Genomic DNA, 22,298 nt, shown 5'->3' on the forward strand with positions numbered 1-22,298 from the left:
ACATAGTGTCTCATTCAGTAAAGATATGTAATTGATGATTCATACCTGAAAGCTATCGACAGCAGCTGAGTGTGTGTATGGCTACATTTTCCAGTCTCACTTCTGTCTGCCAGAAGCCCCACTTAAGGCCACTGAAATCATATTTAGAAACCCTAACAATAAGTGCATGGCTGTGTGTCCTATTTTCTGTGTGTCCTATGTGGCGGTCTGATGGACAGTCTGGGTTTGGTGAACACCAGGAGAACGTTCCCTGCCTGACTGCATTGTGCGGACTGTAAAGTTTGCTGGAGGAGGGATAACGCTATGGGCTGTTTTTTTGTGGAATTGGCCTCGGCCCCTCAGTTCCACTGAAGGGAAATCTTAATGCTTCAGCTCACCAAACATTTTGGACAATTCTCTGCTTCTAACTTTGTGGGACCAGTTTGGGGAAGGCCCTTTTCTGTCCCAGCATGACTGAGCCCTAGTGCACAAAGCAGCTCCATAAAGGCATGGCTGGCTGAGTTTGGTGTGGAAGAACTTCAACTTTGGGATCAACTAGGATGCAGATTGCGAGCCGGGCCCTCTGGTCCAACATCAGTGTCTGACCTCACAAATGCTCTTCTGGATGAACAGGCACAAATTCACACAGACACACTCCAAAATCCAAAATCTCTGGCCCTTCTAGCCCTCCCAGTGTGTCTGCGCCAAGATGACTCTGAGTTCTTCAAGACCTGCAATGTGAGTACTAGCATATATGTTAGCACACACTACAATTGCACAGCAAGCTGAAAATCAACAAGTTCATCCACATTAGTGCTTCTGTCAGTTTAAGTGAAAGTGTTAAAGATGATGTAAAGCAAACATTGAGGATAAAGTGCATTAATTGATGCAATAGTTTTTTTATTGTTAAATTTGTATAATATTTTATATAGTTTTTTCATTGTTTCAATGCCTTATCTACCTCTCCTAACAATTGCACTTTTTGTGATTGGTTATTTTTAACACTCACATTCAGATTTGAAACTTTATTTTGATCTCAAGTGACACATACGGGATGTTAATAATTAACTGTTCACTGATGATAAGAAATTAAACCAAATTATAGCTGCTGCGCAGCAATGGCTGGGCAACAAGTGGAAAATAGGAAGATGGCATTTTAATGTGCATTTTGCATCAGTTGAGGCTTGAACTCAATTTCTGGCATGAAGGACAAGGCTCTATCTCACTGAGCTAACTGGTATGTGTCAATTCATGTGAGGCTTCACAAATTGAGTAAGCCAGTCACATGACAGCAGCCGCCTTTTCATGGAAAGGCAGATTTCAAACCACTGTAAAAAAAAAAAAAAAAAAAAAAAAAAAAAAATCAGTCATCAAGACAAAAATCTGAAAATACACATATTGCATCTAGACAGCATGGAGATGTTGGTCATTTGTTTTTAACAATGATTGATTTGCTCCATTAGTGAAAAACTGATGTTTAAGTGTAAAGTGTACAAAGGTTTCTTTGGTATTGGGGCTACATTTTGATGAAAGTTGCAAAGCTGTAGCACATATGGTTGATAAATTAGGAATTTTCAAAGTTTTGAAATTTAGAGGCTTGCTGTAGTGCCACCATCAGGACTACTGGCTTGTGTTTGCAGAGGTAATTTGGCATGGGACTGGACCTTTGTGCAAAGTTTGGTGATTTTTTGCGCACGGGAAGTAGGACTTCCTCGGAAGAAAGAAGAAGAAGAAGAAGAAGAAGAAGAAGAAGAAGAAGAAGAACACACAGGAATACAAGAGGGACCTGGCAGCTTAGGCTGCCTGGCCCCTAATTAGAAAATCAGAAACAAGTCTGATGTTGTTGAGGACTTGTTGATTTGTGATTATAGCGCCCTCTAGGCAGTCACTGTAATTTGCTGGAAATGTGTCCAGATGCAAAGCTTGTTAAAATCCCATCAGCAGGAGTGGATATCAAGACATATGGGAAACTGAGGGAGCCAGACAGCGCCATCTTTAGACAAAATAGTGTAATTAATAAAATGCTGGAAGACATGGTGGTGAGATTTCTCCTTCAGCCGAAATTCACCAGAATCGACACCGAACTTGAGAATGAAACAAGCATACGCAATGAACAAAACAAAACAACAATAAAAAAGTGTGACAAGACACAAATGACATCACTCACTCATCTTGAGTCTTTAAATCTCTCATTTTTATTATTTTAGGCACCCAATTTTATTACCTGATCAACAAATTAAACCAGTTTTGTGACGTGCATTTTATATGTTGTGAGATATGAGGCTGGAGTTTCAGGAAATGCAGGTGCACTGCCACCATCACTTACTTCTACTAAACTACTGCTTGTACTACTACTATAGCTTCTAGTATTTCATCTGTTACGGTTCAAAATACCACCACCACCGCAACAGCTGGACCCACCAAACAGAATGTCCTGTATCTAAAAAGTTGCAAGTTTGATTCCAACAGCTGACGATGTAATCATTTTTCCTTAATTCAATAAATTCATTGTAGTGTAAAGAGTCATGTCTGGTCTCCAGAGTTTGTCCTTCCTTCGAGTCGGGTCAGGACATTTCCCAGTTTTGAGTATTTGTCTCTTTTAGCATTTAGACTGTCAAGTTTAATGCAAAAATATGGAGATGTGCATCATCAGATGTCACCATGCAGCTTGTGGACAGCTGCACTCAGTTCATTAAACATCCAACAAAACTAACAAACGGCAAAACAACACAAACTGCAAGTTGGCCCTGGTCAGTATTTCAGAGCGCTGCCGCTGTCCTGGAGCAGCAAAAAGGAAGGAAATTAAATCATACTTTTTCTTAATTCAAATTTTGTTCAAAATATCATGAGAATATTGACTCGTGAATCCTGTGTTGTGAATCAGTTTGAATCATGAATTGAGTGAATCTTTTTACACGCCAAATGTCAAGACTGTGACACTGAAACTCTTAAAACCGCAAAAATAAACTGCCAGAAAACTTAATAACACATCCTTCTTCAGTAATTAATAACCTATTAGCAACTGCCAGTTACTGTAATAGCTTATTACATTGTGTCTACTACCTTACTGCTGCTACAGTAACAGCTACTTTTCAAAATGCCACAACTATTGAAAGTAATGCTGACTTACTTTTCAAATTTGAATTTTTGGTTCGTTTTTTGATGTTAATTGTCCAGCAGATGGCCGTATAGAGGGGGATTCAAAGCGCTGATCCTCTGTTATGTGGATCCTCATTACAGAGAGTCTGACAAAAGGTTTGAAAACCTTGAAAAACTGGACCCAAGTGAACACCAGCAACTTTTAAGGGGCCACAAATTCACACAAAAACATACTAAGGTGTCCATGTGTCTGATTGTGCGGGCTTGGACTGAAGCTGCGAATATCAGGTGTCATTATCTTTAAATTTGGTTTCCCTCAGTGATTTGTTCTTGTCTGTGTGGCAAAGCCTCTGAAACGATTAGATTAGACCCTGATGGGACACTAAAACTCTGAAATTACAACAATAATTCACAAAAAAAAAAAAAAAAACCTCCCCAGACTTAATAATTAGCTATTAATAACTGTCAGTTAATGTAATAGCATATATTAATAGCAACAACAAAATAACGTGTGTACTGCAGGTATATTACTTTTTATTAATATAATTATTACGACTATTTCAACTGTTGCCATGACTACTGAAGCTACCATAACAGCTACTTTTCCAAATATCACCATGAGAGCAACTACCGCCTGTTATACTAACTATGGAGAAGAAGGAGAAGAAGAAGGAGAGCATCCATCTCATGACAGATAAGTGATTTTTAAATGACTTTTGCAAAATATGGTGACTGTTTTGAATTGAAGCAAAGCATCATTTGAGATCTTGTTGTTGCTGGTTGCTGTGTGTCTAAAGAGCCTCTTTAGCTGTAGAACAGAGCGGAGCACAAACGGCATTACGACGTCACAGAGGAGCAGAATTCTGAACGTCCAGCAAAACGTCTGAGAGAGATCAGGGCCTTTATTCACACCCGGCTGTCTCTGCAAAGACACACGCTGACCGTGAGAGCCTTCTGCGAGCGTTTCTGTGCGACACACACACTTTGAACCATGCTTTCGTTGCGTCCTCGGCCTGGTGAGTATCGGGGGTTTGATTTTTTACAAAAAGATCTGTCTATTTGTTTGATTTTTGAGTCTGATGTGTGGATGTTTTGAGGATTGCCACAAGAGTTTTGGCGATTATATTGAAGTTTTTGTTATTTTATCTTCATGGAATAGACTTATTTTTGGTTTTCTTTTGTGCTTAATTTACATTTTGGACTGAACACTGCGTAGTGTTCACATTTCCTGCCATATTTTTCGAGGAGCACAGCAGAAATAAGTCTGGGACTTTACTGTGCTGTCCTTGACAAACAAGACAAGTTTCAGATATTTGAAATTGTTCTCCACTCAAAGATATTTTTCTTCAACTCAAAATGGCTTCACATGAACAATATTAGTGTAAAATATTTTTTTGATGTTTAGCTTTTCAAATTTGCCATAGCTTTTGTGAATGTCATGGATGATCTTCCTGTGAACAGAGCTCTGGTTACTAGCCGCTCAGCCAGCAGGCAGGCGGGGGGGCAGAGACTATGTCCACACACAGAGCTGTGCATTTTTTATTAGGGCAAGAATTAGAGCTATATTTAAGCATTTTTTAAGATAGTAAGGGATGTTTTTCATGGAAAAAATGTAAAATTAATTGTTATTAATGACTATTTTGAGTGATTACTTTTAGGGGCTTAACAAACGGCTGGAGGGGAACTTGAATTATCTGGCTCATATCGTTCAGCTGAAGTGCAGAGTGTGACGGTTTGTCTTTTCCTTTTGATGGTGAAACTGAAGCCGACGATGAGCCTGAGAACATCTGGGCCATCGGCAGAGACGAGGAAGACGAGGAGAGCAGCGAGGAAGAGGAGGAGAGTTCCTTCCTCGACTTCCCTCTCTTCGTTGACACCTCCTCTGATGAAGAGGAGGAGGAGGAGGAGGAGGATGAGGAAGAGGACGAGGAGTTAGACCAACTCCATATCCCTCCTGGTTGGGACCGCCTGCAGGTGTGTATGTGTGTGTGTGTGTGTGTGTGTTTAAATGTCTTTTAAATGTGAGATATTTATTTATTTTTGAACGCTATCATAGAAAATTTTCTGTTACTTTGTGATAGAAACTTAACATCACGTAACATAACATAATGTAACAGAACTTCTATGTCATCTAGGCGTTCGGTCCTCTCCCTGCCTTGGTCCTTCTGCCTGAGGATGACGAGGACAGATCCAGCATCGACTCTGGATATGAGAGCCTCGGCTCTGATGAGGAGGAAGAGGATGACGAGGATGATGATGGGCCACTGGACAACTCCAGACCCTCATCTCCTCTCAACCAGGACCTCCTCAGACAGGACCAGGACCAGCCAGCTGCACCTGGCCTTGACCAGCTGTATCAGCAGGCCCAGGAGGTTCTGGACCAGATCCAGGAGGTGGAGGAGTGGCTTCAGCAGCTCCCCGCACCGCAGCTGCCTGCCAATCCTCCACCGCCGCCTGAGGAGCCTCCTCGGGATCTGGAGGGAGGTCAGGTGCAGCTTGAGCCTCAGCCTCCTTCAGGACCAAGGTTAATATAGTTTTGCATTTTTCATTAGTGTTTAATTTTAATTTTAGTCTATTCACACCTAGTTTTCATGAATTTGTTAGTTTTTGTTGACAGTAATAACCTTATTGTTGACCTGCTGTGTCTCCTAGGAGGGCTCTGGAGAGGGGTCCTGATGAAGCAGAGCTCTCTGCTGAGGGACGTCCTCTCAAGAGGAGGACAATGGAGGAGGAGGACGAGGAGGAGGAGGAGTTAGACCAACTCCATATTCCTCCTTGTTGGAACCGCCTGCAGGTATGTGTGTGTTTAAATGTCTTTTAAATGTGAGATATTTATTTATTTTTGAACGCTATCAAAGGAAATTTTCTGTTACTTTGTGATAGAAACTTAACATCACGTAACATAACATAATGTAACAGAACTTCTATGTCATCTAGGCGTTCGGTCCTCTCCCTGCCTTGGTCCTTCTGCCTGAGGATGACGAGGATGATGAGGATGATGATGGGCCACTGGACAACTCCAGACCCTCATCTCCTCTCAACCAGGACCTCCTCAGACAGGACCAGGACCAGCCAGCTGCACCTGGCCTTGACCAGCTGTATCAGCAGGCCCAGGAGGTTCTGGACCAGATCCAGGAGGTGGAGGAGTGGCTTCAGCAGCTCCCCGCACCGCAGCTGCCTGCCAATCCTCCACCGCCGCCTGAGGAGCCTCCTCAGGATCTGGAGGGAGGTCAGGTGCAGCTTGAGCCTCAGCCTCCTTCAGGACCAAGGTTAATATAGTTTTGCATTTTTCATTAGTGTTTAATTTTAATTTTAGTTTATTCACACCTAGTTTTCATGAATTTGTTAGTTTTTGTTGACAGTAATAACCTTGTTGTGGACCTGCTGTGTCTCCTAGGAGGGCTCTGGAGAGGGGTCCTGATGAAGCAGAGCTCTCTGCTGAGGGACCTCCTCTGAAGAGGAGGAGGACGGAGGACACTCCTGCTGTGGGACGTCCTATGAAGAGGCAGCATGATGGCTCCTCTGAGGACGAGGGTCCCTCCACAGGCAGGAGGTGTGAGTCGCCTGTCAAGAGGCCGAGATGGTCGGACGACAGCGACTCGGATTAAATCCATCATCCCACATTAAAGTAAGATTAATTTTATTAACTTATTTTATTTGAAAGATTTTCCCTTAAGTTGTTTACTCATTACTACTTTTAATTACTTCTAATTTCTTCATTCTTTCAAGTGCAGAGTGTAACAGTTTGTCTTTTCCTCTTGACACAGAGACAGAGCTGATAACGATCCTGCAATCATTTGGATCTTCAGCACTCATCAAGACTGAAATCCCACAATCACTGGGATCTCTATGGGATGGTGACGATGATCCCGCAATCACTGGGATCTCTATGGGATGGTGACGATGATCCCGCAATCACTGGGATCTCTATGGGATGATGACCATGATCCCGCAATCACTGGGACCTTCAAGGGGTGCTGACCATGATCCCACAATCACTGGGACCTTCAAGGGGTGCTGACCATGATCCCACAATCACTGGGACCTAGGGGGTCCCATGGTCAGGGGTGCTGACCATGATCCCACAATCACTGGGACCTTCAAGGGGTGCTGACCATGATCCCCATATCACTGGGACCTCCATGGGATGAGGCTGATGATGATCCTACAGTCACTGGGACCTCCAGCTGGACTGTAGAGGAAGACGAGGGGAGAAGCCAGGAAGAGTAGGGGCGCCCCTTCCTCGACCGTGTCACCGTGTAGAGACAGGAGGAGGAGGAGAGGGGGGACGATGATGATTCATTGGACAATTCCAGACCTTCATCTCCTCTCAACCAGTATCTCCCAGTACAGAAGAAGAGGCTGAACTGGGAGCAGCTGCTCCTGCTCCAGTTCAGCAGCTGGGAGCTGGGAGTCGCTTGCTGCTAAGAGGCCGAGGTGGTCGGACGACAGAGACTCAAATTAAATTCATCAAACCAAAATAAATTCAAACAATCTTTGCAAATTTATTTAATGGTGATATTTTTATTCATTCATTTATTTTAGTGCAGCATAGAAATTATAAATCATGTCTGGAAAAGTTATTGCTTGAAGATGTTCCAACAACTTCAAGAACAGGAGGGTTTTGTTGATTTTCATTTGTGTAAAATGGCTCTGATTATGGCTGCAACATAATCAAATACTGACATGTTTTGGGCACGTTTTGAGGATGTGAAATCTTGTGAAAGGTCAGCACTGGTGTTCATGTCATGTAAAAACATTGTAAGTGTCTTCAATAGAGAGATGAAAAGATTTTTTTTTTTTTTTTTTTACATTTTTATTTAAATGCAATGCTGTTTATATCCTCTGGTATATTTTATTTTACACAAAATGATAGAGCGAGGTCCTGCATGAGTTGTTTTGGAGGTCCATCCGATCAGTGGTGGTTGTGCCTACGTTGCCGCCCTAGGCGAAATTACTGCCTTGTGCTCTTCCATGTTACTACTCCAACCACCCCCCACACCTGCTTCTGACACCAAATCACATTTTAAAGATTGTAATAATTCTCAGCACAAATCTCCCCTTTTTACAAAGCCTTCTGATCAATTCAGGTCAGTTTCATTAATGTAGTGCTGAATCATCTAGCATCTCAGGACACTTTTCATATAGAGCAGATCTAAACCATACTCTTCATTATATTAATTCTAATAATATTCACTCAATGAGCAATCCTACCTGCCCACTCTGGACTTGTGGGCTCATGGCTGGTGCTTGGTGCTGGATCTTGCTTCTGACTTTGAGGGGCTACAAGACAAAGTTTCCCAGTTATGTGGCGTCGCATCATTCTATTATTTAAACTAGATAACGTTATGTTATATGTCACAACGCCACACAGTTTATTGACTTAATAATTAATTAACTTGAACAGTGGTTTGCAGGCAAAGTTCAACATCTTGCCTTACCCGTTTCATCGTCATTTGTCATTTCAAACGAGCTCGTTTTAGTGAAAAAGTTGCCAAATTTAGCAGATTTGGCTGCGTCTGTTTCCAAAGCTTTCCTCTTTTGAATTCTTGCCTTCTCCGCGCCACCCTTGCTCTTTCTATTTTCCATCTTTCAAACACCACTGACTGGGTGCATGGACGTGTTACGTCAGGGTGCGTCAGCAAAAAAAAAAAAAAAAAAAAAAAAAGTGGAGACGGAGGCGGGCCAGGGACAGCGGTAAGCAGCATACCTGATCAGCCCACTGCCATGACTGAACACCCCCACAAAATAAAAAATAAAAAAAAAAGTGACCACCGGCCCTCGCGGCCCAAACATCAGACCAGCCCACCGGGAATTGTCCCGGTCCTCCCGATTAGCCACTCCGGGCTTGTACATGATGAGTCTCAGCAGCAAGTTGAGGTGATAGTAGGTGCGCCTCACTCATCTTGAGTCTTTAATTTTCTCATTTTTATTATTTTATGTACCCCATTTTATTACCTGATCAAAAAATTAAACCAGTTTTGTGACGTGTATTTTATATTTTTATAAATCTTTGTATTTTAGCTTGCTTACCATCATTTGATGAATTTTACTCGACTGGATTTGTTGAAATTCAGTGAAATGCACATTTTATTGACTGTAGATGTGCATGAAGTTGAATCAGGCTGAGGCAATAAAGGATATGGATTATTTAAGGAGTGAGCAGGAAGTTGTTCAGCATCTCATGGTTACTGTGTGTTACATGTGAAGGAAGGTAGGACCCATAGGCGGAGTTTGAAATTTGCGCTGGGGGGGCAAACATTTTTTTATTATTATTATTTTATTTATTACAATACCAAACATAATGTAATTCAGATTTATTTCTGAAAATAATCTTATTATATCGCATTGCTTAAATGTTTATAGATATGTATACAGGAAAAAAAAAATATTGGACCTATTTTTGACTCAATGTAGTGACACATTTCAGACGCTAGGGGGGGCAATGCCCCCCCAAACTCCGCCTATGTTAGGACCCAAACACAGAAGACCAAGCAGGCATGTAGGCTACTGGTATTTTATAACTCAACCAAGAAAGTAGGAAGACAAGGAGTACCAGAAGCACAAAGAGCAGTGACACACACACAATGACCGAAAACCAAAAAGACAAAAGACAAAAGACAAAATTATAGCTGCTGCGCAGCAATGGTCGGGGCCGGGCAATTTTAGGCAATTCTGAGCAACAAGTGGAAAATAGGAAGATGAAAAGAAAGGTGGCATTCTGCATCAGTTGAAGCTTGAACTCACAATTTCTGGCAGCTAAATTTTTATCTGACCAGTAATATATTAGCCTGCCAATAATGTTAGATTGTGCAAGGCAAGTTATGTTATTAATTCATTCATTTTGGTCAGTTATTACATCATCTATTACTCTGTAAAAAGAACTGAAAATAAATGTAACGATATTGGAAGTTACTACATTATTGGTAGTTTTTAAACTCTTGGCAACTGTACAACATTTGACTTGGCCATTAATGTAATAAATTATAACATTATGCATAAAATGTTATGGTGTTATTGTTATCAGTTTTTGTCATTTACAACAGTATCGATTTTTTTTTTTTTTTTACATTAAGAATTGAAAAAAATTATTGCAGCTGACTCAACATTGCGCATTAATTCCAAGAGCTCTATGGTGGGCACCAGTCCATAGCTTTCCTTTATAACTTTTGCTTTGACTGTTGTTTGTTGGGCCATCTTTCCAAGAATTTGTTGGCAGTGACCTCACCAAACAGGAGCCTGAAATCTTGTTCTATCTGTAATGCAAAAATACAGTGCATTGAAAGGAGTGATGAGTGACACTGCATGCTGCATGGGATAGTTCAGCGATTCAACTAATGAAGATGTCTTACCAGTCCTGAGGAGCATGGACTACACACACACAGGAGGGAGGAGAGAGACAACGAGGCACAGGTGGAACAAATTCATTTACTACTCCAGTCCAATTGGTGGTAGTGCTACACTGTGAAGTCGATTGCTGCTCTTTGCTGTAGAAGAAGAGAGGGTTGTCATTCCCATCATCCAGTTCGGCGCGCGGAATTAGATTTTTGTTGTGAAGTGTTGCTCCTGTGCCGTCCTCTGCTTGTCATGCGACTTATTGATGTGTGCTGACGGTTATTTTCATAGCTATGTAGCGAGCGACTAATAGTCGAAAAGCCCAGTTCATACAGGAACAGCCGACAGGAACAAGCAGGTAAATACTGCGCTAGTACAGCGAGGGTTGCGCACTTTTATTCGGCTAATGTTAGCTAAAGTCCGCCCTCTGTAGGCCACAGTCACACTAAACTCCATTCATTTTTTTCCAGAAAGCTCCGATAAGCTACTGTGCGGTGTCGTTTTCTAAGTTACTGTGTCGCTGTGTAGCCTGGCTGCTGTGTTTATGTGAGCGGCTCATGGCGGCTCAGTGTCTGTGCTGATAATGATTGTTTTTTTTCCACGGAGAGAGGCAGATGTAACTTTACTTCAAGGGGTTCTCCATCCTGTCAGTGCCTTGTCTGTGCACCAGCAGAAAACACGCGTGGTTTTAGCTTGGCGTTATTAAACCAGGTCACAACAAAGTCTCGTGTGTTAGGAAACAAGGAAGGGACATGAGCCCTTTAGCGCTCATGTTGGAGCAGAGTTAAAGTGCCCCTTTTCCACTGAGCACTGAGGGGAAGGCTGAGCTCACAGCGTCACACAGGAGTTTGCATTTATGCTTAATAGGGGTGGGAATCATCAAAAGCCCCACAATACGATATTATCGTCATATTCAAGTCATGATATGATTGTGTTGCCAATTTAAACATTTTGCAATATGCTGAGTGTTGCGATATCATGTGTTGTAATATACTGCCTTTTTCCAACAGCAAATGATGTCCCCAAGGCAAAACTTTGTCAACACCCTTTTTATCCAATAAGGTAAAGTTTTCACTCTGCTTACCTCACTTTAGTCAGTTTTACTGCTGTACAATGGGACTGTTGAGTAGACAGACTGACCATCTCTGTCAGAAAAACTTGTTGTGTTGTAAATGTTGCATCAGTTCCTGGCAATACAGTATCGATACTTGGTGTCCATGCCAAGTATACAATTCAGTATCGCCACACAAGATATTGTGATACCAATCCTACTGTTTGATAACTGGAAGTCGGTTTGTGCCCTGCTTGTGAAACAGATTGTGTCCAGGCGCTGTGTGTCCTGAGTCCTGTCAGTGGGTGGAGGATGAGCACTCCTGGACTTAACAGCAGCAGCAGCAGCATCACCGCTGCGTTGAGCGGAGCCTCCAGACCAGCTGACCTCTTTGAAGATTTATGGCAGCAGCTCAGAGATTGCCACCAAAAAGCACTTCAAGGTAGTGACCAGTGACGTATGTTTGAGCATTCCCAATTGGTCCAGGATTTTCTGGAATGTCATGGAATTTTGAGGACTGGACAGGGAATGGGATGAATTGTGTTGAGCATTTTACAAATGTGTTACTTTACAGTATACAGTTTACAGCTTAATACATTTCAGCTGTAACTATAACCATACCTGTAGTAGTGCCAGAGCTATTGATAGTTAATGTGACATTTGGAAGGGACAAACATGATTCCCATGACAACTTTAATGTATAAGGTGGGGTTTTGAATTTAAAGAGCTATTTAGGTAGTCAACAAGACACACAAAGTAGCTGACACAAAAACAAATTACTGGGATCAAATTGACCCCAATTTCTAAATAATGTTAGTAAATTTGAAGGCAACAGGAGGGTTAATTGGCTTTTGTTTGAGGTTGGGCTCTGGATATTTAGATCTGGTTTGATCTTGTTAATTGTACATGACAGGAAGACGACCTCTGTTTCTTTTAATATCCAAGCCAAAGTTTCTGTTTAGGCACACACAGCACTTTAAAAGCATAAGTGATAGTTACATCATGTCTTGCATGTTGGGAAATCTCTTATACCAGTTGTGTACAAATGCAATGCTACTTTAGTGTTTTTATGTATTCCAAACTAAACAACATTGCACTTTTTGCTGTTTTCAGAATTGGAAGCAAAAGTGAGCAAGCTGAAAAAAGAACGCTGTTTGTAAGTAACTAGTGTTACAGTGATGATGGTTTTAGTGAAACTACTACAGCGTTTACTGATGTTTTTTCTCAGCAAGTTGTTAAGTTTCTGTGATATTAACTCACCTCCACTGCTGAAGCTGAAGTGCCGTTTGTATTCTGCAGAGATGCACAGAGACTCGAGGAGTTTTACAGTCGCAACCAGCAGCTGAAGGAGCAGCACAAAACCCTGCAGAGCACCATCAGTCTCCTAGAGGAAAGGTAACGTGTCTTCTTATGTTAGCAAGGATGTTAATGTCAAAGCTAAACTCTATTCCTGGCCACCATTTTTTATAGAATATATGCAACAAGCACTTTGTTCAAGAAAGGTTTCCTTTAGTAAAGAAAAACTCTTCCCTGTGGTTCCAGGCTTCGGGAAGGTGTGTGTGATCGATGTGCCATCTTGGAGGAAACCATGAAAAATAAGCAGAATCAGAATCTGCACCTCATCGCAACGCTCAGTGAGTTTACTCATCATTCTGTTTTATTATCTACTGTAGGAATAAATACAGATGGGTGGATTGTATCATGTGTGACAAAGTTAGGTGAGTCGGAAGATGCTGGAAAAGATTCTGTTTTTCTGATGATATCGTATAAAGAGAAAAAGACAGAATAAGTAGAAATTAAGTCTGATCCTGTAATCTGATTTGTTAGGATTGTTTATTAGACCTTTCATCAGCTTCGGTGTCTTAAACATCATAGAGATTAAGTAGAAAACTGTGTCTCATCATACACTTGATGAATGAATGAATCCAACTCTTCCTTTCCTTGATTCTGATGTAAACTGGGAAAAAAGAGGACAGAACCCTAACCCTGAAACACATGCAGGTTTGGTGTAGTCCAGAATGTATGAATGGAGACTTCAGCTCACCTGTGGTTTTGCTTCCTACAGTATACAGTTTTGGGACTTGTCTGTACCTATGGTATCACATGTGTATTGATGGAGACTGCACACGACTTAAGGAGCAGAGCTGTCACCTAATATGACCTTTGACTGTATGAAAATGTACTTTCTGACATCAGTGGGTGGCCATGTTAGTGCAGGCAGCAGGTCTGTGCCACATGTTGTATTTAGCAAGTTTGGCTTCAGCTTTACTTCACTATTCCGTGGTTTGCCATTTTTTTTCTGCAGAGAATGAAAAAAACAGCCTTGAGGATGAAAACAGAAGGCTAAACGCTGAGCTGGAAAAACTGAAGGTGTCTCGGTAAGTTTGTGTCTTCAGCATTATTGAGGCATGCTGACACAAACAGTGTAATAGCCTCATTTGATAAATGGCTCTATTACTCACCGTTTGTTTTCCACATGCTAAGTAACAGGCTGTGGCTTTGTACTGCTCCTTCAGCTCTTGATTGTGACTGTGAACTGCTGTCAAATTGTGTTTTTAAAAAAAATGAGACTTAGAAATACGTACAAACACATTTTTTTCTGTGTTTTACCCACATCTTATCTGCATGAATACACGGGGAGGTGGAGGAGAAGTTTGATTTTGTGTGTCAGTGGGATTCAAGGTGATAGGGCGGGATTTGCTTCAAAAAATTTCAGGTGGTGGTTCAGTTTCCACACACTTCTGAGGATGCAAAACAAATGAATTCCTAATGAAATACTGAGGCTATGTCCAACATCTCCAAGCTAAGCATCTCTGGTGTTGTTTTTAGCAGCCCAGAGCCACAGCAGACCTCTCCGGAACAGGAAGATGGCGTCATTCCAGACTCGCCGATCCTGCCCAGCTCCTTGCCCATGGCAAACAAACTGAAGAGACGCAAAAATAACAACAAATCCAAGCATGTTCGCTATGCCGAGATGCCTCTACTGCAGTGTCACAGCTCGCTCTTCAGTGGTGCGTTTGTAAGCTCACGTCTGGCCTCGATGTGGCACCTGTACTCAGATGCTGACTAAATGAGTTGTGTTGTCTTTTGGTAGAGGTGCAGCTCAAGCTGAAAAAGGAGTCTCTTGAAGTTTCGGAGAACCATGGCAAAGCAGATGTACTCGTACCCGAAACATGCCAGATGGACACATCCCAGACCTTGAGTAAGGCTTTATTCACATGACTCCTGTTGTGTTTACTTTGTCTATTAATTGTAAACAGCAGCTTTGCATTGATTATTTCAGTTTCATCTCTGGGTAATTTGGGGTGAATGCTGTCCAAAGTTGCCTAGCACAGCATGTAAAAAGATATGTAAAAGTAGGCTGAACAGCTCTTTCTGTGTCATTTCAAAAGATATGAGTCATCCTCTGGAGGAGGTGGTGGCTGAGACTTGTGGCTTTGACCTTCCTGACTGCCTGGTGAGCTACAGTTCCTTTCACAATGAGCTGTGAGGAGATACCTGGAGCCCATTCTCAAGTCCGGCTCTTGTTTAATAAAACAAAATAAAATGTCGAAGTCAGCTGCCAAGTGCCAACAATTGCAGTTAGCTGAACAGTTACTGCAACTTTATTTCTGTCATTTGAAAAGATTGGTGAATGTTGACTTTTCGGTTGTATTATCTAAGGCTGTAATGTCTTCAGAATAATGTCAGTCTCTGACGGCAGGGAGATTTCAGTCGGGCCACACCTGGAAGGTATTCCACAAAACAGGAGAAGAAAATGAGCTAGAAAACTGTGGAAAAGATTATGCTGTCAAAGTGATTTGAGCCTGTAAAACAAAGGTTGAATGTTCGGTGTAGGATAATGAGTCCCGATGACATTTTGCTACAAACAGACAAGTTTTCATAAGATATTCAGTGACACTTTTGAAATTTATCTGGCTAACTTGCTAATCCTCTGGCACAAGAAAGCTGCAAAGACAAACAGTGAAGGAGTCAGTTATTATTATACTGTTATTATTCATAAACAGTACATTTCATGAGACTCACTGATTAATATAATGCATTACAATTTGACAGTGAACAAGGTTAAATAGATATCTGCTTTATAAAATGAGCAATTTGGAAGAAAATTATAAAAATGTTCTGTCTTGATTTGTTTTGCCGTCAATCTTGAATTGGCGACAAAAAGGTATTCCAGCTTCTGAGTTATGTCTGAGATTTTTCTTGTCTGGATTTTTTTTTCATCCTCAGAGTACAGAGACAGCTCCAGGCCTGCAGAGCAGCTCGAAATCTCCCAATAAGTGTAAAGGTCGTTTAAGGTAGGACTGACAGCGACTGGAACAGAATGCATCCACACCAGTAATGACATTATTATGACCTTAAAGATCATTGAAATTAAAACCTTGGCTGTGGCCAGTCTCTCCATATGTAAAAAAAACTTACTGTTATTTCAAGTAACATCAGAGTTGAACAGTGAACACGACATGTAAATCTCAGATACCCATCAGCAGCCCAGTCACATTGTTAATTCAAAATTCTGAAAGATTTGAATATATTTATTTAGTGTAATTTAACTGAAAGTGAATATAATTACCCAGTATTTGAATCCAGATTTAGTTTTTCCATCTATAGAAACATCAAAGGTTGCTTGTCTGATTTAGACTGAAGAGTTGATTTAGCAAATGTGTTTTTCCCGTTGTATCACTCATGCAATGACTTTACTAGAAGTTCTGTTAGAAACTACTATAGCTCAGTTTACTTGTTTTAAATAAATAAATAAGTAAATTTGTGCAGAAGAAATTTGTGATAATAATCCTATGATCAGTTTTTTCATTTGATGACTGATCACAAGAAATTACACAAGCCATTGGCAGGACAGTCTAAAACACTAGAGAATTTATGGTTAAGAAAGCCCTGAATGAAGTTAATAGACCCAAAATTTAAAGATGAAAACAATTAAAAAAAAAAAAAAGAATAAAACCTTAATGTTTATTGCCAAATTGCCAAGTTTTATTGCTTGTTTTTTTTTTTTTTTTTTTTTTTTTTTAAATTGGCTTTTATTCTACACATTCACATACTTGAGTGGACTATTGGACTGCCATGGCACTTCCTCTGGCTATCTTCTTAGTTCCTAGTCAGTTTGCTGATCATTTTCAGTGAATTTTGTTTCCTCTATTCATCTGATCAAACTGAAAAGCATTTCAGAACATGTGCATATCTGTGGATCTACTTTCAGGCTTCATCAGCCCTCCCTCGCGTCTTCATCCACACTGACCCACTGTCTGGACTCGACCTTGGAAAGGTCTCCATCTCTGCTGCCCAGCGTCAAACGGGGCTCAGGCGACAGCTACCTTCACATCGCCAAACGGAGGAAGGAGGAGGACCACGAGGTGCAAGAAGAGAAGAAACAGAAGGAAGGCCAGCAGACGCTGCCTGAGCTGATCAAACGTCCCTCCACCCCTCTCAAGGAGCCACCTGACCAAAAGGTGGGATTTGTGTACATTCGCCAGCCCATGTCAGTAGAATGCTGCTGTTTTAGAGTTGGAGTGATGTTGTGAGTGTCGACTCCCCAGTCAAGGTTGATAAAAGCCGTAGATTACGTAATGCTCCCTTTTTAACATGTATTACACTTTATACTTAGACATTACACATTTATTTTGATTCTGTAATAAAATAATACCTCAGCTTGCCTTTAAATTGCCCTGCTGATCCTTTAACTAATCATAGGTTCTGTCAGCACAACACGGAGCTTCAGGCCACAAGTCAGACGGTTCCTGTGTCAGCCCTTTTCCCAAGAGGACAAACAGGAAGACTAACGAAGACGTGAACGGAGATGTGGACAGTCACAGTGTTGGGAGGAAAAGAACCCCCCTGCAGGATGTGAACGCCTCCCTCGCTCCACCCGCCCCAGCTGATGGTGAGCTCTCAGGCCTGACGCGTGTTAACGTTTATCTGACACTTTCAACAACAGAGATAAATTATGAAATGCATTAAAATAACGGATAAAAGCTAATTAAAACAATAAAGCATGGAGACAAAAAGTGCCAGCTTGATTTCAGAAATACTTTCATAGGGCTGTGATAGTAACTGCATTACTGTGGTTGTGTGGTGCATACTGTGGGGTTGAGCTCATTACCGTCATCACTACATTTTTTTTATGGACCAAAAGTCAATTTCAGATATGTGAAAGTGTCAAAATTGTATATACCTTGACGCAAGGGACAAAACAGTGTCTTCAGAGAACCCAAAACCCCCTGGTGGACATTGGTTTTGAGTCACTAGGGGGTTGGCTTCTGGAGATATGTCCAAAAGTTAGTTTGAGATCTGTGAAAATGTAAAGTGTCAAAACTTTATAACTCTGGAACAGAAGCTCATAGAGACATAGGACCAAAAAAAAAAAAAAAAGTGTTGCTCAGAGCGCCAAAACAAACTCCAGGTGGACGCTGGTTCTGAGTTGCTAGGAGGTTTGGTTCCAGTGATACATCCAAAAGTCCAGTTGTGATATGTGAAAGTTTTCAGAATCCTATCTCTCCAGAACAGAAGGTCATAGAGACACGAGACAAAGACTAGCAGTTCAGAGATCCTCAGGCAGAGCTTTAATCCAAGTCACTAGGAGGACTGGTTCTGGAGACACTGGCCAGTGGTAGTGGTGTGATGATATGTTGCTTTTTCACTGTGTTAAAAAAAAAAAATCCTTACTGTCACAGCCCTGTACATTCAGTTGTGTGTAAATGCTTAATAGTTTTACTGTCCTGAAGGGATGTGCCATGTGGAGCCCATGTGGAGTATTGACCCAGCAGTGATTCTGTCCATGTATGACAGTGAGTCCTGCGCAGCTGACCAGGTACAGTCACACTACCCTCTATAGTATAATTTAGTATTATGTAGGACATTTACTTGCCCAAATGTAACATGAGAGTAATGAATTAAAAGTTCCACTGCTTAGTATAAAATTCAGAGTTTGTTCATCAGGCTGCTTCTCAGGTAGAAAAGCCTCAGGATTAAATCTGGTGGAAATATGAGCAGTACATTTACAGGCAGCTGTTAGAGATGGGTTGTAAATGGTAATCTTGTCATCTTCACTGATCATACTTGTTACATTTGGAGAGCTGTATTTGGACCCTGTGACCTGACACTGTGCTGTGTGTGTGTCTGCTTTAACAAAAGGAGCAGCATGTGGAGCCGGTGGATAATGACTGCACTTTGATCAGTCACAGCCTGCTTCAGCTTCAGGACGGGGGGGTCCCACCCAGAGACAGCAGTGTGTCTGGTAACAACAAAAAGCCACCAAACTCTAAGTCACACAGACTGTTTGCCTCATATCCAGGAGATCATATTCAGAAAAACGCCTGAGGCTGATTGATGTCGGTTACATATTTATGTTTATTGTATTTAAAAAAGAGAATGCACATTAATGAACATGGGCACTTGAGTCCATCATGTTAATGTGCCAGATTAAGCTATGCAGGCTAATTTCCATCTGCAGTCCCTGTGCAGGTTGATGGATTATCAAACACATAAACACAAAACATAAGCGCAGACAGATAATAAATTTATGTGAGAACAAGCAACGAGCAGCCACTGAAAGCAACATTTTACAGCACTTGATGTATCTGTTTTCTTCTAGTTTTAGCATTTGTGCAACTTCATCCATCTGCTTTTCCAGGTGCATGTAAGAAGGCAGATGACAGTTTGGATCAAATGTTTGACACTACAGCCTATGGAGAGTACAAGTCTTACAACATGTCACCTTCCTGCCACACCCAACCCCTCCATCAGCATGGTGATCATGATGATGATGAAGAGGAGGAGGAGGAGGAGGAAGATGGTAGGACTTTTCAGGGTTTTACTCTTTATCAGTTGATTGATGAATGATTTTACACAAAGTTTCGGTTCTTAAGCATAAGTTTCTTTTCATCTGTCCTAAAAAGAGCACAATCCTCCTGAAAACTCTCCAGCTCAGAGTAAAGAAAACAAAGCAAGGTGAGTGGGCTTGGGATCTGGGGGGTCAACACTGATTGCCAAAGTTTCTTTCTTTCTTTCTTTCTTTCTTTCTTTCTTTCTGTTTCCTTCTTTCTTTCAGACACCAGCACATCACAGTCTGTTTATGTTTTTTAATTGAAATTCTATGGCTTGGTACCTAACTATCTGAATTGCCAGTATGAGCCTATTTGTGTGGTGCTCACTCTGGTTCATCATTGTCCATATGATCAGTTGTTAACTATGCATGTCCTTTATAAATAAATGTATCTGACTATAATGTGAGGAAAACTGATACATTTGTGCGACATGTAGCAACAGATGATACTTTAAATCATTTGTTTGTTAGAGCATCCCAGGTATTTCACAAGTTCACTTTGACAACAGACAATTTAGACTCTCCACAACGTGACTTTTCTCTCCCTGGATCAGAGGTCCAACATTTGCACATGTGGCAGTAGTTCGCAAGAAAGACGAAAGACGAAAACTGAAAGGTACCACGTGCAAGGAGTGTGAAACTGTGAGTTCTGTCTTCATCATGAAGTAAATCGTTAAATCGATATATTTTTGCATTCAGCATCTTTTAAAAGACAATGTCTTTCCACAGTATTACGCCCATCTTCCAGAAGAGGAAAGACAAAAGAAGTTGTCTGCCTGTTCAAGGCATCGCTTCCGGTATATTCCTCCATGTACTCCTGAAAACTTCTGGGAAGTTGGATTCCCATCAACTCAAACCTGCATTGAAAGAGGTTAGTGGATCACTTTTCACTGTTCTCTGAACAGAAATCCAGATGCAGACGCTGCTTATAAAGGATGGTCGAGAGAATGCCAAGAGTGTGCAAAGCAGTAATCAGAGCAAAGGGTGGCTATTTTGAAGAAACTAGAATATAAAACATGTTTTCAGTTATTTCACCTTTTTTTGTTAAGTACGTAACTCCACATGTGTTCATTCATAGTTTTGATGCCTTCAGTGAGAATCTACAATGTAAATAGTCATGAAAATAAAGAAAACACATTGAATGAGAAGGTGTGTCCAAACTTTTGGCCTGTACTGTATATATACACTACTCACAAAAAGTTAGGGATATTCGGCTTTCGGGTGAAATTTCAGGATGAACCTAAAATGCATTCTAACCTTTACAGGTGAACTTAATGTGACCTTCTGTAAACTTTTGAATGCACATGTCCAACTGTTCAGTGTTTCAGTACTTTTTGCACAAGTTGCTGTTCTCTAACAAGGAGTTTAACGGCAAAATTCACATCAGGTGTTTGATGCTCCAGCTCATCGAGGTCGTATCATTAGGGAACGGCTGCTGGAGACTGGGGTACCTCAAATGGAGTGGCCTGCACTTTCTCAGACCTGAATCCCATAGAAAACCTATGGGATCAGCTGAGTCTCTGTGTAGAGGCTCAGAGCTCTGTACCCCAGAACCTCAATGTCCTGAGGGCCGCCCTTCAAGAAGAGTGGGATGCCATGCCTCAGCAGACAATAAGTCAACTTGTGAACAGCATGAGACGTCGTTGTCAAGCTGTAATTGATGCTCAAGGGCACATGACAAGTTATTGAGACATTGACATTTTTTGTTGTGGTATATCCACCACTGTTGTTGGCTTTTGTTTCAAGAAATTGTTTGAGATGAGGAAATCACCAGTGTATGCTTCTACTTAAATGCCCTACTTTCATGATATAATATCACTGTAGTGTGAAATTTTTATATTTTCCATAAATTTCACCCGAAAGCCAAATATCCCTAACTTTTTGTGAGTAGTGTATAATCAAGTCTCGAGCTTCATAAAAAAGCACCTCACAGTGGCAATCAATGAAAAAGGCAATTAAGTTTGGACTTACAATGCTTGCTGTGTAGTGTATCGGTAAGATGATTTGTGTTGTACTATCAGGTGAGAAAGTGAGTTCAATACCAAATACAGTTGTGCTAAACTCTTCTCCAGCTGAAACAAATGATTGTTCTAGTTTTATCTTGAGCACTGAGATACATTTTCCTCCCAGGTTATATCAAGGAAGAGAAGAATCCACAGGCACGCTTACGGAGAAGACAACCTTTCAATGCTTTGTTCTCCCCAAAAAGCAAGGAGAGGGACACCTAACAAAGTTTTTTTTTTCCTACAAAAAAATCTGATTTTACCCATTTACCTTTGTAAAGAGGCTTGACACTAATTTGAAACTGTGAAACTTGTAATAACATAGCTTATTTATACATGAGTCTTTTTTAATTTGTATTTGTACCACAGGTGATTATCTTTAAGGAACAGTTCATCCAAAATAGAGAAAAAAGATATTTTCCCAGGTATTTGTTGTGCAGTCTATTCAGTTTCTGTGAGATTTGGCAGGGTTTCCAGTATGTGGCAATAACCCATCTCTCTGCGCCTCAGTACAGGCAGATTGATCCGTGTGCCAGTGTTCTTTGACATGAAACTGTTGAGGGCTGTGCCTTACGTCAGGTCTCTGTGATTGTTTTTGCATGCTTGGGAGCCTGGGAAACCTGCGGCACACTGCTGGATAGACAGCACCGGGGATAGGTGAAAGTTTGTCAGCTTGTTTTGTGTACATGTTTGTGTATTTCACATGAACGTTCCCTTTGGTGCTTTGAATATATTTGGATAAATAAATGGACATTTTTTTTAAACTGTTGGAAGTATTTTGAAAATGTTGATTATATAACCCAGTGTCGTGTTGAGAGTCCTGCTTTTTAGTACCACATCAAACAGAGTGACACTTGACTCGTATTGTTTTAAGTTTTACAGCTCAATACAGTTACAAGTGTGGGGTTTTCAGAATTGTTATGACAGAACAAAGGGCAGTGAAGTCTGGAGGATCCTCATCTTTGGATCCAAGCGCCTCTGCTGTCTTACGATC

At 41.1% G+C, this 22,298-nt stretch overlaps 1 protein-coding gene across 2 annotated transcripts; it reads left to right on the forward strand.

The window, feature by feature from the left end:
• Nucleotides 1-10,582: 10,582 nt before the first annotated feature.
• Nucleotides 10,583-22,073, forward strand: rbbp8 (retinoblastoma binding protein 8). Of its 2 annotated transcripts, none has more exons than XM_030079862.1 (20): nt 10,583-10,771; nt 11,424-11,475; nt 11,730-11,906; nt 12,578-12,620; nt 12,764-12,859; nt 13,007-13,098; nt 13,770-13,842; nt 14,297-14,475; nt 14,559-14,666; nt 14,857-14,921; nt 15,695-15,762; nt 16,680-16,929; nt 17,171-17,360; nt 18,202-18,287; nt 18,611-18,713; nt 19,110-19,271; nt 19,375-19,426; nt 19,856-19,943; nt 20,031-20,172; nt 21,432-22,073. In XM_030079862.1, the coding sequence occupies exons 3-20, from the start codon at nt 11,777-11,779 to the stop codon at nt 21,527-21,529; spliced, it is 2,025 nt and encodes a 674-aa protein (XP_029935722.1). In that variant the 5' UTR covers nt 10,583-10,771; nt 11,424-11,475; nt 11,730-11,776; the 3' UTR covers nt 21,530-22,073. The 2 variants fall into 2 exon arrangements, with proteins under 2 accessions (XP_029935722.1, XP_029935721.1); XM_030079861.1 differs by having other exon boundaries at nt 10,584-10,771; nt 14,294-14,475.
• The last annotated feature ends 225 nt before the right edge of the window (nt 22,074-22,298 follow it).

This window comes from Myripristis murdjan, chromosome 20, assembly GCF_902150065.1.
Source record: "Myripristis murdjan chromosome 20, fMyrMur1.1, whole genome shotgun sequence".
Lineage (NCBI taxonomy): Eukaryota > Metazoa > Chordata > Actinopteri > Holocentriformes > Holocentridae > Myripristis > Myripristis murdjan.